General features: G+C 55.6%; 1 protein-coding gene across 3 annotated transcripts in view; it reads right to left on the bottom strand.

The window, feature by feature from the left end:
* CAMK2A (calcium/calmodulin dependent protein kinase II alpha) overlaps positions 1 to 15,154 on the bottom strand; it is a 64,940-nt gene that overhangs the window by 10,597 nt on the left and 39,189 nt on the right. For 2 of the 3 annotated variants that reach the window (XM_077895914.1, XM_077895913.1), the window contains exons 12-15: positions 15,021 to 15,063; positions 12,578 to 12,618; positions 6,810 to 6,858; positions 224 to 299 (exon numbers count right to left, since the gene is read on the bottom strand). In XM_077895914.1, the coding sequence (XP_077752040.1) occupies positions 224 to 299; positions 6,810 to 6,858; positions 12,578 to 12,618; positions 15,021 to 15,063 (209 nt within the window). Of the gene's footprint in view, positions 1 to 223; positions 300 to 6,809; positions 6,859 to 7,854; positions 7,888 to 12,577; positions 12,619 to 15,020; positions 15,064 to 15,154 lie in introns of all 3 variants that reach the window. The other variant, XM_077895912.1, reaches the window with a different exon arrangement.

Raw genomic sequence — 15,154 nt, 5'->3', positions numbered from 1 at the left:
GACGAGGAGAGGGAGGACCGAGATACAGAGAAGTATTGTGAACAGAAAGCTTCATTAAAGCATACAGTCTGAATGCAACACAGAAATAATGAGTTCAGTCTGATTCACTGCACATGCAGAGGGAGTGAATGAGGGTCAGAGATGAGGACCCCCAAAGTTAGCCGTCAGTGCCCCCTGCACAACAATCCAGGCAGGACATGCAGAGTGGACCCAGCCGACTCACGTGTAGGACTCAAAATCTCCATTGCTTATGGCTTCAATCAGCTGCTCTGTCACTTTTATAATCTCCTGTTTCCGCACTGAAAGGCAGGAGGAGACACAGAGAAATGATAGTAATAGTAACGAAGCACCAGCTACCATTTTCTGAGTCCCTGTCATGTGCTGGACCCTGAGCTGGGACCTGAGGGCCTCGTAGGGACGGTCTCAGTCAGCCTCACGTCATCCTTGGGAGGTAGGTAGCATTGCTCCCATTTCACAGAAGCAGAAACTGAGGCCCAGCATAGGTGGGAAAAGACAGGGAAATCCCCCTCAGCTGCAAAGGGCAGAGCCAGCGTCCCCGTTGGCAGCTTTCGCCTCAGTGAAGCAGGCATGGCCGACGTTCTGACATTAGGCCTGATTTGAAGCCAGGCTGACTCCAAAATACGCTTCTCTGTCCCTTTGCTTTGCCACCCGAATCAAAACCAGGTCAACAGTGGTGGTTGTCACTAGCAGCCACAAAGCAGGGGCTCCCTCTGGGCCCACACTGGGGCCCCTAAGGAAGGTCTTAGGGCTGACTCATCCCTTAGGTCTGGGTAAGCTTTTTGCTCCATTTGGGTGCCTGTAGGACTTGGGCACTGACTGAGCGGTTCAGCACTTTCTAGGCATAACGAATCCCAGTTGCTGAGACCTGGCCTCCCCCATCCACCCCTGAAACACGACAAATAGCTGGTCTTTCTGGTAGAGGTTTAGGCGTCAGCTTTTGTATTCAATGTGTGTTGCTCTGACCCCAGTTTTCCCATCTGTGAAGTGGAAACAGCACCACCTCTCATCCCTTCAGTGCCACACCCAGACTTGAGCACCGGACTTCACGTCTATCCCCGCACAGGTCCCCTCAAGCTGTGCAACAAGGCCACAGGGCTGTTTCCCAGACCATCAGGTGGTGACAACGGCACCCCCCCTCCCACTAATGGGGTAATGTGGGATGAGGCAATGTGCACACAGCGCCTGGCACCTAGTAGGTACACATTTTAAGTGCTGCCATTTCCTGCCTCCTCCTATACAAGTTGCTACACCTGCTCCTCACAGACACCCCAGGAGGTTCGCGGGGCCAGTGCCCCTCCAATCTGATGCACTAGGAGATGGAGCCGGGTGTCCTGGCTCCCAGCAGAACTGTCCCACCAGAAGCCTCATGTGGTTCCCTGGAGCAGGCTCTCCCCACCATAGCCCCAAGCTTCACTTCAAACCCAGGCAGCTGGCTGGCCTCCGGAGCAGCTCTGGTGAGGTCCACGGGCACGCTGCCATGTCTCAGTCTGGGAGGGAGGGAGGGAGCACGCCTGGCTGAGGCCCTGTGCTTGACCCTTTCCTCACCACTCCCAGGACCACCCCACCCTGCCTGATGCCAGGGAGCTCACCACAGGCCCAGATGCACACAAAATCCTGTACCATCCAGGCTGAAGGAACCTTTGGGGACCAGGGACTTAGCCTCCTTTTCAAACTATGGGGGTAATGGAGGCCTAGCAAGGGGTTGACTTGCCCAAGGACATAGACCGTCTTGGTGCAGAGTCTGGCTCCCACCCCAGGGCCCTTCCACAGGACCCCCCACACCCCGCATGCTCCCTGACAGGTTAAGCCCATACACTTGTCTGTTTCCCAACTCAGATACATGCTCCATGGAAGCTGGGCCATGGCTGCCCTCGTCCCACTGGATACCTGGACCAGGCCTGGCCCCCACAGGTGTTCATCACTGAACCAGCAAGTACACCAGGCATTGTGCCATGCGCTCAGCCTGCAGAATCTTGAAGCCTCACGGCACAACTTCATGTGGCTGTCACTTCCATGTCAGAGATGAGCAAACTGGAGGGGAGAGCGGTTGACTGGTCTGCTGTTGTGAGCTGACCCCCCCAGCCAGTGTTTGTGGCTCCAAAGCCCATCACACACTCCTCAGGGCAGGGGCCCTGTGCCCAGCATGGCTCTTGGCACACTTGGGCGCTCCTTAGACACACAGGTCACCATCTTCAATGTCTGTAGCACAGTGAGGGGCTGAGTCTTTATCTCCTGGCTTTGCTAAGATTTGCCGGGGCTGGGAATGAGCCTGTCTTGGACTACGAGCTCGGCTGGCTAACTCCCGGGCCTTGCCTGGGGCGGGGGCAGAGGAGGCAGGAATGAATGAATCACTGGGTGGACTGAACCAGGGCCTGGGGCTGCTGTCTTCACACTGTGTGCTGGAATCTACCCAGTTGCCAGGTGGTCTCTGTCCCTAGGAGCCCAAGAGCCTGGCCTGTTGGCCGACAGGAGACGCCTCATTCCACACCCACGCAGACTCGAGGCGATGATCCAGAGCGGGTCCACATGCTCCTGGCAGGTCATGGGACCTGCGCCACCTCCTTGCTTTCCCAGCACAGACTTCAAGATTCCTTCCAGCCTGACATCCCATGCACCTGTGCTTAATTAATGCCCTAACTCTTACGGGCTGCAGCTCGCTGCCGCCTCAGAGGCTAGGAAAGCAGCATGGATTCTGGAGCCGGACTCCTTGAGTTTGGATCCTGACTCTGCTACCAAAAAACTGTGACCTTGGGCACGGTACTTGCTCATGCCTCAGTTTTCCTCTATGCATAACGGAGCTTCTAACAGTACTTACTTCGCAGGGTGGTTCTGAGGACTGTTAAGGATGCATCAGTAGAAAAAACGAACACATACATGGTTCTCATAAGAACTGTCTATTGTTCCAAGCCCTTTCTATCAACTCATTTATGTCAATAATGATGCATCGTATAAAGCATTTAGGGCTGTGCCTGGCACTCCGTGAATAAGAGCCATGATCATTATCATCTGGAAATCTCTGAATTAGAAGTTCTCTCTGAGGACAGCCTCTGGTCTCTAGCCAGGGCAGGGATGCTTCCCAGCAGCCTGATATGCAGCCTGACATGCTGTCTGGCATCTCTCTCCCTTTTTGCCCACCTCCTTCTTCCTCTAAGTCAGACTCTCCCCTCTGAAAGCCCATTGTTATAATTCTCTTCCCCGTTCTGCCTTCTGGGGCCCCAAGGTGTGCACCTGCTTCCCCAGACCCTATGCCCTCCCCCTCTACTAGGTTTCTCTTTCTAGGGCTGAAAGCCTCCAGGATTGGGTTTGCAGGATCTGACTTAAGCTGGCCATCCACTCTTTGAGGGTCCTCAAGCTATTTAAATGTCTCAATGTGGCTTGAATACTGCAGAATATCAGGTCTGGAGGAGCACTCTCTTCCCTCCCCAATTCTGGACACTATGCCTCTATCAATGCATCCAGAAACAAGGCCTCACTTGGCTGTGCCTAGCCACTCAGGACATCAAGTCTGCCAGCAGTGGAAATCTAATGGGCAGAAATCTCCCTATTAGCTTCATCTCTGGGAATCTGGTGCTCCTTAGATCTGGAGAAAATCACTCTGGTTTTGGGTCCCTCCCTTGCCCTCAGCAGTCCTGTTGCTGTGTGAGAGATTCATTCAACAACTTCTCAGTAGCCACTTCTGGCATTTCTCATCTGCCAGGTGTTCACCCTTTCAGTCCAGGAGTGCTCCCAGACAGATGGGAAAGCGGAGGCCCCAGAGAGGTTAAGGTACTGTCTGAAGGTCACACAGCATGCTAGGGTTAAGATGGGATCGACATTCCTGACCGGTATTTTCCCAGAATGTCTCTGCCTAGATTCTGAGGCAGCTCTTTGGGTTGGGGAGGAAATTAATTTTTTATGGAGCTGACCAGTAGGAGGCAGGAAGTGGGAAGGAAGCCTAGCAGAGCCCTGCGCAGCTCAGAGGGCCAGAGTCCTGTGCAGTAAGCCTGAGGTGCTCTGAAATATTAATGTCTCTCTCTGTGCTCAGGGGCAAATGTTCCCTAGAGGGTGACATTTCTAATTAACTTGAATGTTAGGTCAGAATCCACCCCACCAGCTGCTATTCTCACTTAGTGAGCAGACTTAACAAATTAACACCAGAAAATGGTTTTTTTGAAACTTACTTTGAGGCCTGAAGAAGCTAAGAAGCTGAGGCACAGAGCTCCTCTCTCCTGCCAAACACAGGGATGAGCTCCTGGCGGAGCCCCTTCCATCAGACATGGCCTTTTACATGTGGGAGACTGAGGCAGGGAATGGGGATCCTGGTTCTGCCATTACTAACCTGGATGCGCCTGGGCCTGATTTCCCCTTTCTGGAAAGGGACTTCACAAATTTCCCCATCCTGATCTCTCTAGAGCAGAGGATGGTGACAGCAAATGTGGGGCCTCAGGGATGCCACCCAGAGTCAATACTCCAGGTGGAAAGTGTCTTCGATGGGTCACATTTACATTTACAACACAGACAAATTTTGCATACCTTTCCAAATATTTCTCTAACATATAACCATCTGTCTTAAAATAACCTTTGAGTAACATGGATGCTCCATAAAAATCTCATGTGGCTTCCTGTCATTCAGCTATAAGCTCCAGTTTGAAAAAAAGAAATTAAAATGTGTTAAACCATTACCAGCGCCAAATACTGTGAGACCACTTTATACGCAGCCTCTCATTTCATCCACACAGCAATCCTCTGAGACTGATACTGTTGTCATCTCTTTACTAAAGGAAAACTGTGGCTCAGAGAGGTAGAGTAAGTTGTCTAAGGTCACCCAGCAAAGGGACCGCAGTGAAGAAGCACAGAGCCAGATCACCTCTATGATCCCTGTCTGCTCTGAGACCAGCATTATGAGGCCACAACGAGTCTTTTCAAATTCCCAGTGCCTCTTGTCACAAGGACAGAGAGCGTCAAATATGGGGAAAGTCTTGGATATGCCGTGTCTTGAGCCACCACAAATCTATGGAATCAGAGTCCACAGGCCCAGGGCTGGGAATGTGGTTGGAAAACTGTACCTGAGGGACTTAGAATGCACACTTGACCCCAACAGGGAGTTTTTCTTCAAGATAATCAGTTTTTAAAGGTTGTCCCTAGGGACACTTGGGTGGCTCAGTGGTTGAGCATCTCCCTTCTACTCAGGGTGTGATCCTGGGGTCCAGGATCAAGTCCTGCATCAGGGTCCCTGCAGGGAGCCTGCTTCTTCCTCAGCCTATGTCTCTGCCTCTCTCTCTGCATCTCTCATGAATAAATAAATAAAATCTTTTTAAAAAATTAATAAAGGTCGTCTCTGGTGCCATCGTCCAAGACCGATTTGATCTAACACCAGGCTGTGGTGTTAGAGTGACCGCCCCCGCGCCCTGCTCAGAATGACCACAGAGGGACACACAGGGTGAGGCCGAACTTCCAAGGCATCTGGGCAGAGTCAGGAGGTAGTCACGGTATTCAGTGTGTCAAACTGCCTTTAAAGGTGGAACTGCAACTGTGTGCAAAAATAGCTGTTACGTAATAATAAATTGCTCTTTGCCCCTCCATTGTACTCTTTTAGGGGCCAACATCTAAACAGAGAAATGTCTACCCTGGTACAGCTGCAATCCCTCCAGGTCAGTGGTGCCTTTCTAGGTTGGAGAGACTCCCCAGGTGTCTCCCACATGTGCTGAGTGTGAGACACCCCCCACCCAGCCTCGCCCAGGCTAGTGTCCCTATCCCGTGGGACAAGGACGGCGGGTGTGGGCAGAACCACAGGACATCACTAACTCACCCAAGGATTTGGTGTCCCCTGAGCAGACGGTGACACTCACCCTTCCTCCTCCAACTCCAAGCATGCTTGCCACTCACTGAAGCCTTTGAGCCACCATTACCAGGTGGGCCCCGGAGCCACACTGCTCCAGGATTCAAATCCTGATTCCACCCTGTGAGGTAGGGGACCTTGGGCCTATTTATACAACCTCTGTTTCCCAGGCTGTAAAACAGGCTTGATCACAGAACCTACCTCCCAGCTCAGGTAAATGTAAAGCGTACACCAGGTGTCCCGCAAAAGGCAGCACTCTCCCTGTCACCGTCCTCATTCGTTCTGCTCTTAGCTGGTCATAGTTATCTGGGGTTTTGCTCCCTCATCCATCAGAAACCCTTTGGGGACTGTCAGCCACTGGCCACAGTAACCCCTGCATGTCTGGGTTGGTCTTGGGCAATGCTCCTTGTACCCCAGTCAACTGGATTTTCTGAATTTTTGCTTTCTCTTCCTTTCCTATCATCACTTCATGTTTCTAGAATCAACTCATTTTTTAAATTAATTAATTAATTAATTAATTAATTAATTAATTTTTAAAGTAAGCTCTATGCCCAACCTGGGGCTTGAACTCACGGTCCCAAGATCAAGAGTCTCATGCTCCACCAACTGAGACAGCCAGGTGCCCCTAAAATCAACTCGTTTTTTGGAAAATTCAAAAAGAAAATGTACATACCCCTATGACACATCTGTGACTTGAATATGTTCATTTTCCCCCAAAAAAGTGTACTAAACTACCTACATCACCCCACGATAAGAAAAGTCCATGTGCACACCACTGGTGGACTGAGTACCTCACGCGGGGAACCAGTGCCCTGCAGTGTGCCCAGTCTGCAAGGGGCTACAGCTGGGTCTCTGCGGAGGAGCAGGACACACGGTTGGCACTGGGGCCCTTTCAAGCTGGAGCTGTCAGTGAAGGGGGCCTGCCGGGAGGCCCGGGGGGCCCAGACGCTGAAGGCAAGGCCCCCCCTACCTTTGGTGTCTTCATCCTCAATGGTGGTGTTGGTACTCTCTGAAGATTCCTGCCAAAGAGAACACAGGAGCCGGTGAGGCCCAGCTGGCAAGCGGGACGAGGCACGGCCAGTTGGGGGGGCTGCCCCTGCCCCAGTTGCCTGATGCTGCGGCCCGGTTTCTGTAAGCCTCACCGGCTCTGCCATCCAGATGCTGCACTGAAAACCCTGCCAGACTTCCGAGCCTAAGGAGGGGAAGGGCCCAGCTAAGCAGGTGGCTGGTGGCAGGGGGCGTGGATGAAGGGATGGATGCAAGGAGAACCCTGGCCTTTCTGGAAGGGCTGGGAGGGCTCCCCGGCCCTGTCTGCTTGAGGGAGCAAAGAGGGGGTGTGGAAGAGCAGAGAGGCATATGGTGGCCACAGGACAGGGAAGGAATACACACACTGGCAGAGAGGAAGAGAGAGAGGTGGGGAGACCCAGTGTGAGAGAGGCTGGGCCTTTCAGTGGGAGAAAAACCACACACCTGGGGGAGACAGCCATGGGATCAGAAGAAGAGGGATGTGGGCCACCATGCCACCGCCGGAACCCCTAGACAGAGGCAGGGGCTGGTGCCTCCTCTGCCACCGGCGGGCCCTGGGTAGCGTCGAGAAGCTCAAGATGGGCCTCTCTGGCGCCCACTCCTTTGGCCAAACCAAGCCCCCCCTCCCCACTCGCCGCAACTGGCACAAATCAAGCCCTGAGATGAGTTCCAGAGCAGAGGGCGGGGAGAAGCAAGAAGCCAAGGGCTGGACGTGGGATGGGCTTCGAATCAACCTGCGTACCTGAGGGCGTTCTCTGGTCTACCTGCCAGGCTGCTGGTCTGGGCCATGGAGTGGGAGGTGTCAACAGAAACACGCAAACAACACGCACACGCAACACACATGTTGTCACACAAGGCACACGTACCAAGCATGCCCTGAGCACCCTCTCCCCCGCCCCGGGTTCCCAATGCAGCCTGCAGGAGGGAGGCAGGAGCGAGGGTTCGAGGCCCAGCATTTTACCGGCGTTTGGGAGACGGCGGACACTCACCATTAACTGAACGCTGGAACTGGACTTTCTTTTCTGGAAAAACAAGGAGAAGAGATGGGACAGGAAAAGACACAGAGTGAAAACGGCAGGGAGCAGAGAAACGGCAGGGAGCAGAGAAACGGACGACAGGGGGAGGTTTGGAAGGATGATGGGCCTCAGGGTCATCCTCGACAGTCCCTCCCTTGCCAGCGTGGCACTGGGGCAAGAAGTCAGGGCCGTGAGCAAGAGCTGCCCTCGCAGGGCTGGTCCTCTCTCAGCCCAAAGCTCTTGTGGGGGGGCCTCATGCACAGCCACCTGGGGCTCACCATCTGACCAGCAGCTCCAGGCCGAGCCTCCCCTGGACCAGGGCTCCTCTACACCAAGCCCTGATGGCGGAAACAGATCCTAGGATTTGGATGCCAGTTGCCTAAGGCCTCTGGAAGCCAAAGCTCTGACAGGACAAAAGGCTGCTCAGGTCTTGAGATGAGGCCCAGTGCCTCCTCCTAGCCTCCCCATGTGTCTCTACTGAAAGAGCCCCTCTCCTGGTTTGGTTGACTGTCATAATCACTTGGGAAACTTGTCGAAAAGAAACATAACAAGGCCCCCTCAAGGGGTTCCATAGCTAGGTCTGGGGTGGGGCCTGGGCATCTGCATTTTAAACAGTATCCCCAGGTAACTTCAAAGCAGGCCTGGGTGTGGAAACCAGTCCTCTAAGTGGCCTTCGAAACCCTGCCTGCGGCCCCAGCTTCCCGGCGACAGGCCCGTTCAGCTCCTTTACACTGATCGAGAAACTGAGGTATGGCCAGATGCACAGCTGGGCCCTGCCATCCCTCCTAGTCCAGCTTTTGGAGGATTTGCAGCTTCGTTTGTATTATTGGCTGTGGAACCAAGGGAAGGAGAGAAAGAGAGAGGACACATGCAGACTGTCTTCTCGTTCTCTCACTCTAAGCTGGGAGTCGTAAAGACCAGCCCTCAGGGAAGGCTGCGGGTCTAGGACTGGCCCTTGCTTTGCACGCATGGGAGGCTGGGGCCCAGAGCCAGGCAGTGACCGCCCGAGGTCTCCCAGCTAGCCGGTAGCGGAGCAGAGGCTGGAACCCCCGAGGGCAGGCTTTCTCCTCCATCCAGGCCTCCAGGCTCCAGGCCTGAGTGCTCTGCACAGGCTCGTCCTTCCCGGACGCGCTCACCTCTGAGAGGCCTGGAGGCTGTTCTCTTTGCTGTGCTGTGGGGGGAGGAGCAGGGAAAGGACCTGAGATGCCCTCAGGGTGGGCCTTTGCCCCGGGGGAGGCCCTGGCTATTCTCCGAGGATCCTTAGGTCTAATTCTGGGCCTTCTGACTCTAAGATCCAGAGCCTCTGAGGGCCAGGAGCCTCCCACAAACAGCAGAAGGGGCTCACTGGGCGTTGCCTGGAGTCAAGGCTCCGGGTCCCTACATCTGGATAGACAGTGTGAGTCCCACCGCCAGCAGCCTGCAGCAGCCCTAGGTCGGCCTCACTTCCGGCCGGGCACAGCGTATGTGGGAGGGGATAGGCCCTCCCAGCTCGCCATCAGCAAAAACCTGAGGAACACAGGGGCCAGGGTTCCAGGCGGGACACGAGGAGGGAACACAGAGCAGAGACTGCATCAGATTCGAACATACAGTGACAGGATGGGACATGGGGGAGAGGGGTCACGATGGCACGGATGGGACACCAACAGGGGGCAGTGAGTGGGGTTGAGGGGTGGGAGCAGTCGGCCGCTCCTCAGAGAAGTAGGGGCTTAGTGGTGGCTGGGAGGGGGCCGTCACTCCTCAGTAACAGAAAGACTCCATTTCCCTGGATCACGGATGATGACGATACTAATCATAACCCCATACTGACCGGGGTCTTTCACCAAAAGTAGAGTCACATCTCTCAGAACCATGTGGAGAAGCATGGTTCTAGGGTCAGCGAAGCCGGTAGAAATAGAGGCAAAATTAGCCTCGAAAAGCCCATAAAGTACAGTATAAAGTACAGTACTCTGCAGCTCTGCTCTCCAACCAGCCCATCTTCCCTCCAGCAATCACTGGGCCTCCAGCTAAGCCTCCGACGAGGTTGGTGGTGTCTCTAGGGACCAAGCTGTAAGAATACGCACTTCCCCATGGGGGCTGAACACGGATAGGCTAACGGAGGGCCTGGTGGGACTCCCCAAGGCCCACTCTGGTGCGAGCCTCTTACTGGCCCCAGTGAACACCTGCCATTCTCCCCTTGTACAGATGACCCAGGTGCACAAAATCGATGACCCAGGTCTCCAAAGGAGGGGAAGATGGGACCCTGCAAACCCACGGCTTCTTGGCTTGAGGTTCAGCGTCATTCATAGTGAAATACACGACGGAACCCCCTGCCCAAAGGGACATATTACAGGCCGGGCTCCCCAAATCCTGGTTACTGTCGTCTTCCAGCTGGACTTCCCTCCTTCTCCACCCCCATAAAGGGCAAAGAGACGGTCTGGCCAGGAATAGCCTTTGGGGAGACTATTCTTCATCCACACCTGCGCCACCCTGAGAAGTCACTTGGGGTCTGTCCTGCTGCTGCAGGAAAGAGTGGCTTTCTCTTCTGTTGTGCCCACTGGTAAGCCCTGCAATGACTGGCCAGAGTTCCACCATGCTCGGTGATGCCCTTGCCTTCAGGCCGTCTCTGCCTCCTGGCCTTGCCTGGAGAGGAGCCAGAAGAGAGCTTCACCCCAAGACCCAGCCTGAGGGAGGCCCTGACCTCACACCCAATGGCTGCATGTCAGCCCTTGCCAGGGCCACACCTAAGAGCCAAGCAGATGGCGTAGCCCACCCTCTGCCCCCCTCCTCCTCCACTGACCTGGGCCACAGCCCACTGGCACCTGTGGCCTCTGTCCTATACTCCCAATATTTTTTTTTCCTGGGGAACCCAGCACCCCCAGTGTCTACACACTATGGCCAAGGGGGCCCCAGTTGCTCCAAACTGGGCCAACCTCAAATTGCACATTCCCCCAATACCCTTTCCAATTAGACAGGGGAGAGAATTTGACTCATGGGTAATCCAAAACAGCAAGTAAACCAGAGCTCAGTTCTGGACTCCATCATAGGATTTGGGATAAGCGTGGGTTAACTTTATAAACTGGGTTGGCTTTAGATCTGTGTTGCCAAATACTTCCTTGATCAAACTTTGTTTTCAAGAGGAATCTTACTTGAAAGTGCAATCTAGAAAACAGAAAAGACAATGCTGACTAGCATCTCATGAGCATGTATCCCACGCCAGTACCCCTGCTAGCTCCTCAAAGCCTATTATCTTCCTTCATCCTCACAAATAGCCCTGGGAGGTGGGAATCCCTTTTACCCCCATTCGATGGAATGAGGAAACACAGGCTCAAGGGATTCAAATAACCGGCTGAGGTTTCCAGCTCCGCTAAGTCCGCCCTGGCTCCCTTAACCACTGCGAGGTCTGTAACACGGAGCTGCTCTGGCTGTAGTGGGCGAGCGAAGCCCAGAACCTTCTCTGCTCGGCCTCCTTACTATCCTACTCTACCCCATCCACTGCCAAGGGTGCCTCCCCAAAACGTTCAGACTCCAAGAAGTTCAGTTTGAAAACCACTGACTTTGGCTGATAAACAAATAATTATGTATTCTTCAAGTACCCACGATGAGAAGGAAAAGGGATTAGAGAGAGTTTTATTGCCTTTTTCTTTTTCTTTTCTTTTCTTTTCTTTTCTTTTCTTTTCTTTTCTTTTCTTTTCTTTTCTGTTTTTAAAGCTTAAATCTTAGAAATCATGAAGTCTACCCCCCTCCCACCGCATCCATTGTACCTATGAGAAAACTCAAGACCCTGGAAGGCTCAAAGCAGTGGGGAGGCCCAAATCCTGCCCTCAGCCAGTCATCCAGCCCAGACCCCCTTCCATGCAACCCCTAAACCAAAGCCAGTGGCCTGAGACCATAAATAGCACTACAATGAAGCCATGAAGCCACCAGCCCACCTGGGTGGCTGTGTTTGGACAGCATCCCACACCTTCCAGCATCCTGGGCACAGCCCAGCCCTGAGTCCCTGGCCAGTCAGGGCTCTGAGCCCAGAAAAAGGCAGGGTCTCAAGAGAGGAGAACCCACAAGGCAAGCCAGTGGCAGGGGAGAAGGGAGGTGCAGAGAGGGGGGGCAGGCCCCAGAGAGCAGAGGGAGGAGAAGAGAGAGGTGGGAAGGAGGGGTCAGCAGGGTGTGGAAAGAAGTAGCTCGGGCATCAGGGGTGGGGATGGAGGACAGGCCTGGGTCAGGGGAGGAGGGGACTCTTGGCACTGAACCGGCAGGCCTCGACAGGGGAGGGTGGGTGTCTCTGAATCCCAAAGCCAAGAGGAGTGGCTATCCTTCCTCCGTGGGCTTTGTGGGTTGGACTGGGGTGCGCACGGGGTCAGGGGTCACGATCAGCTCTGTCTCTTCATTGTACCCTCACTTTCCGGTCCTCCCATCCCGGAGAACCAGAGATCTCCTTCAGACCTGCCCCTTGCCTGGGCGCCCGCCCTATCCCCAGGCCACCTGCCTCGCCCATCTGCTTTAACGCCCCCCTCCCCCTCCTGCCCCCGCCAATCCTGGGGACGGCCCGGGCCGCACGAGGGACGACATCTGCCCCATCTGCCCGGAACACCGTGGGCAAGGCCTGGGCCTCGCCCCAGCCCCGCCAGCCAGGCCCTGTGGGCGGAAACGCTGCCGCCCGACGCGATGCCGATGCCGATGCCGATGCCGATGCCGGCCCTGCCAGGCCCCCCGGGGGGCTTACCTTCACACCATCATTCTTTTTGTTTCCTCCACTCTTCCCTCCTGCGAAGGAGAAAAAGTAGAGGGTTACCAACAGCAGGCAGGGCACCGAGGCCCACAGGGTGAGGAGCAGCAGCATGGGCGCCTCCTCCTCCTCCTCCTGCTCCTGCTCCTGCTCCTGCTCCTCCTTCCTCCCTGGCGCCGAGGCCTGGGGGTGCCCGCTAGGTGGGCCTGGGCTCCCCGCTCCTCAGCAAGCCCCAGCGTGCCCCTCGGGCCCCATGGGTTGCGGGAGGTGACCGGTGCGTCCCAGCCCCGTGGGGTCAGTGTCTCAGCCTGGGGATTCCCTCTGGATCCCGGTCACCGCCCGGGCTGGTGGCGGCCAACCCGGAGGCCTGGCTGCCTGGCCCGGGGCTGGCTTCTCCCTCCCCGCCCCAGCCCCGCTCTAATTTTAGCCCCACGCTGCTGCCGAGGTCATGTGTCAGCCCTGCCTACTCACTCTGGACAGCTGCGGGCCTTGTTTTGCCGGTGAGGAGAAGCAGATGCCCCGCTCAGGGGCCCACCCTGCCAGAGCACCCATCCCCTCCAGAGGCCTCCCTCCCCTCAGACTTCAGAGCCCCACGGCTGGGCTGGCAGCTCCGTGGTGGCTGGGAAAGGCAGAGCAGCCCTGGGGAGGCCCCGCCTCTGTCATTCCTCTCTCCCTCCTTACCTCCTGGCCAGAGCCCTTGGAGAGGGCCGCCCACGGCCAGGAATTGGCATGGATGCCCAGCCCTGCCTCGCGTCTGGCCTCTGGCTGCTTCGGACCACAAACAATTGCCTTACGTTAAAGGAGACAGGGTATCTCTAAAGCGCTTAGCACAGCACTTGACGTGTATGCAGTAGACGCTCAGTAAATGTGTAGCCACTGTAAGTCCTCCTCCCGGTGGCCTGGGGATGGTGAGCCTGGGAAGAGGGGAGGCACGGGACCTGGATGCCCCAGAGGCTCTGAGGGACAGGCTCATGCTGGCCCAGTCTCCCAGTCCCCCTCACGAGTCCACCTGTGACCCTTCCAGGCAAGTTTCCCTCTTGCAGAGTAAATGCGGGGGTGGGTGCCTCTGGATCCCGAAGCCGAGAGGGATGGCTGTCCATCCTCTGTGAGCTTCGTGGGCCGGGCTGGGGCGTGCAGTGGAACAGGGGGAGTGGTCGCCCCTCAGCTTCAAGGGGGCCCTCTCAGCTCCAGCCCACGACTGCAGGACTGCAGGTTCTGTGAGGTCACGTGTTCTGAATTTCAAGAAAAGACAGAAAACTGGGTTTTTCTGTGAAATCTCCTCATTTGTAATTGCTGGGGACTCTTGTCAAAAGCGCCGCTGTTTTAAAAACACCCCTGGTCCCCATGAGCCCATCAAGAGATGGAAACTGACCCACGGGCACCATTTTGGGAGCTCTGAGTTTCCAGGGGCACTTCAGATGTTAAAAAAAGATTCTGACTGTCTGGGTGGCTCATGTTTCAGTTGAAGGAACTGTAGGATCCTCGTCTGGGGAGAATGCGGTGGGGCGAGCCCAAATCTGAAGCTGCAGAGTTCTCATGCCTCTGGGTCTCATTCTTCCAGCTGGTTAATCTGGCAGGTAGACTCCCTGCAAAGTCAGAGCCATAGCTTCCCAGACCGACCCCTTGCTGTGGAACCGGCCACATGTCCACAGCAGCCCTAGCTGGCTGGCCCAGCAGCCCCAGTCAGAGGGCCCCTCGGGTGAGCTTTGCTATATCTGCTCAGCTGCCCTGTCAGCTGTCCGGTCTCCCCAGAGAGAAGCCTCTGGCAGGGGCTGGCCTGGGTGCTCTCCAATGTGCCAAGGGGAGCTTCTTGCTAAGCCATGACACTAATCCCTTCCTTTTTCTCTTTGGGGCTACACGCTGCAGGTCGTTGGGTACTCCCTGTCTTAACCAGTCGGCTCTGGCCAAGGCCAAAGGCTGCTACCCCGGGCTCTCTGATGACCCATCTTGGTTAAGAGCACTTGCTCTGGGGTGGTGCAAAGCTGTACTGAAAGCAGGCTCTGCCTCTCTCTCAGGCCCCCACTGCCCTGTCACAAAGGCCACCTGGGTGAAAGCATGGAGACTGCTGAGTACAGGGCTCAGTACCAGCAGCAAACAGGAATATTGTTACTCCCTGGCCCTGGTTCAGTCCTCCCTGGATCTATACCCCAATATTCGGGAGGTTTCCCTTCAGGCTGGCCCAACCTGAGAATCCCAGCACTGGTGGGAGGCTGGGGAGCCAGACTCAACCTCTAACCCTTCCTCGTGGGCCTTTGGCTTGCTGACCTTTCAGCTCCCGCCGCCTCTGGGTGCAGGTGACCCAAGCCCCCAGTCTTAAAGTCCTCTGTAGCCCTCACTCTTCCCAGGCTCCTGGCCTGAGGCCCCATAGATATCCGACAGGGCGATGCTCCCAACAGAACTGTGCAGGATATATTTGGGACTCTGAGGTCCCACCACCTACCAGAGAAGTTCCTGGTAGCCAGCATAGTGGTGAGGATGGCTCCCTGCAAAGATAAGGAGGGAGGGTGGGGGACAGGAAGTTGGAGGGAAGAGGAGAGACAGAAATGGGGAGGGGGGAAGGAGGCAGGTGCTGCA

This window comes from Canis aureus, chromosome 4, assembly GCF_053574225.1.
Source record: "Canis aureus isolate CA01 chromosome 4, VMU_Caureus_v.1.0, whole genome shotgun sequence".
NCBI lineage: Eukaryota > Metazoa > Chordata > Mammalia > Carnivora > Canidae > Canis > Canis aureus.
This window is presented reverse-complemented; position numbering and strand designations above follow the sequence as displayed.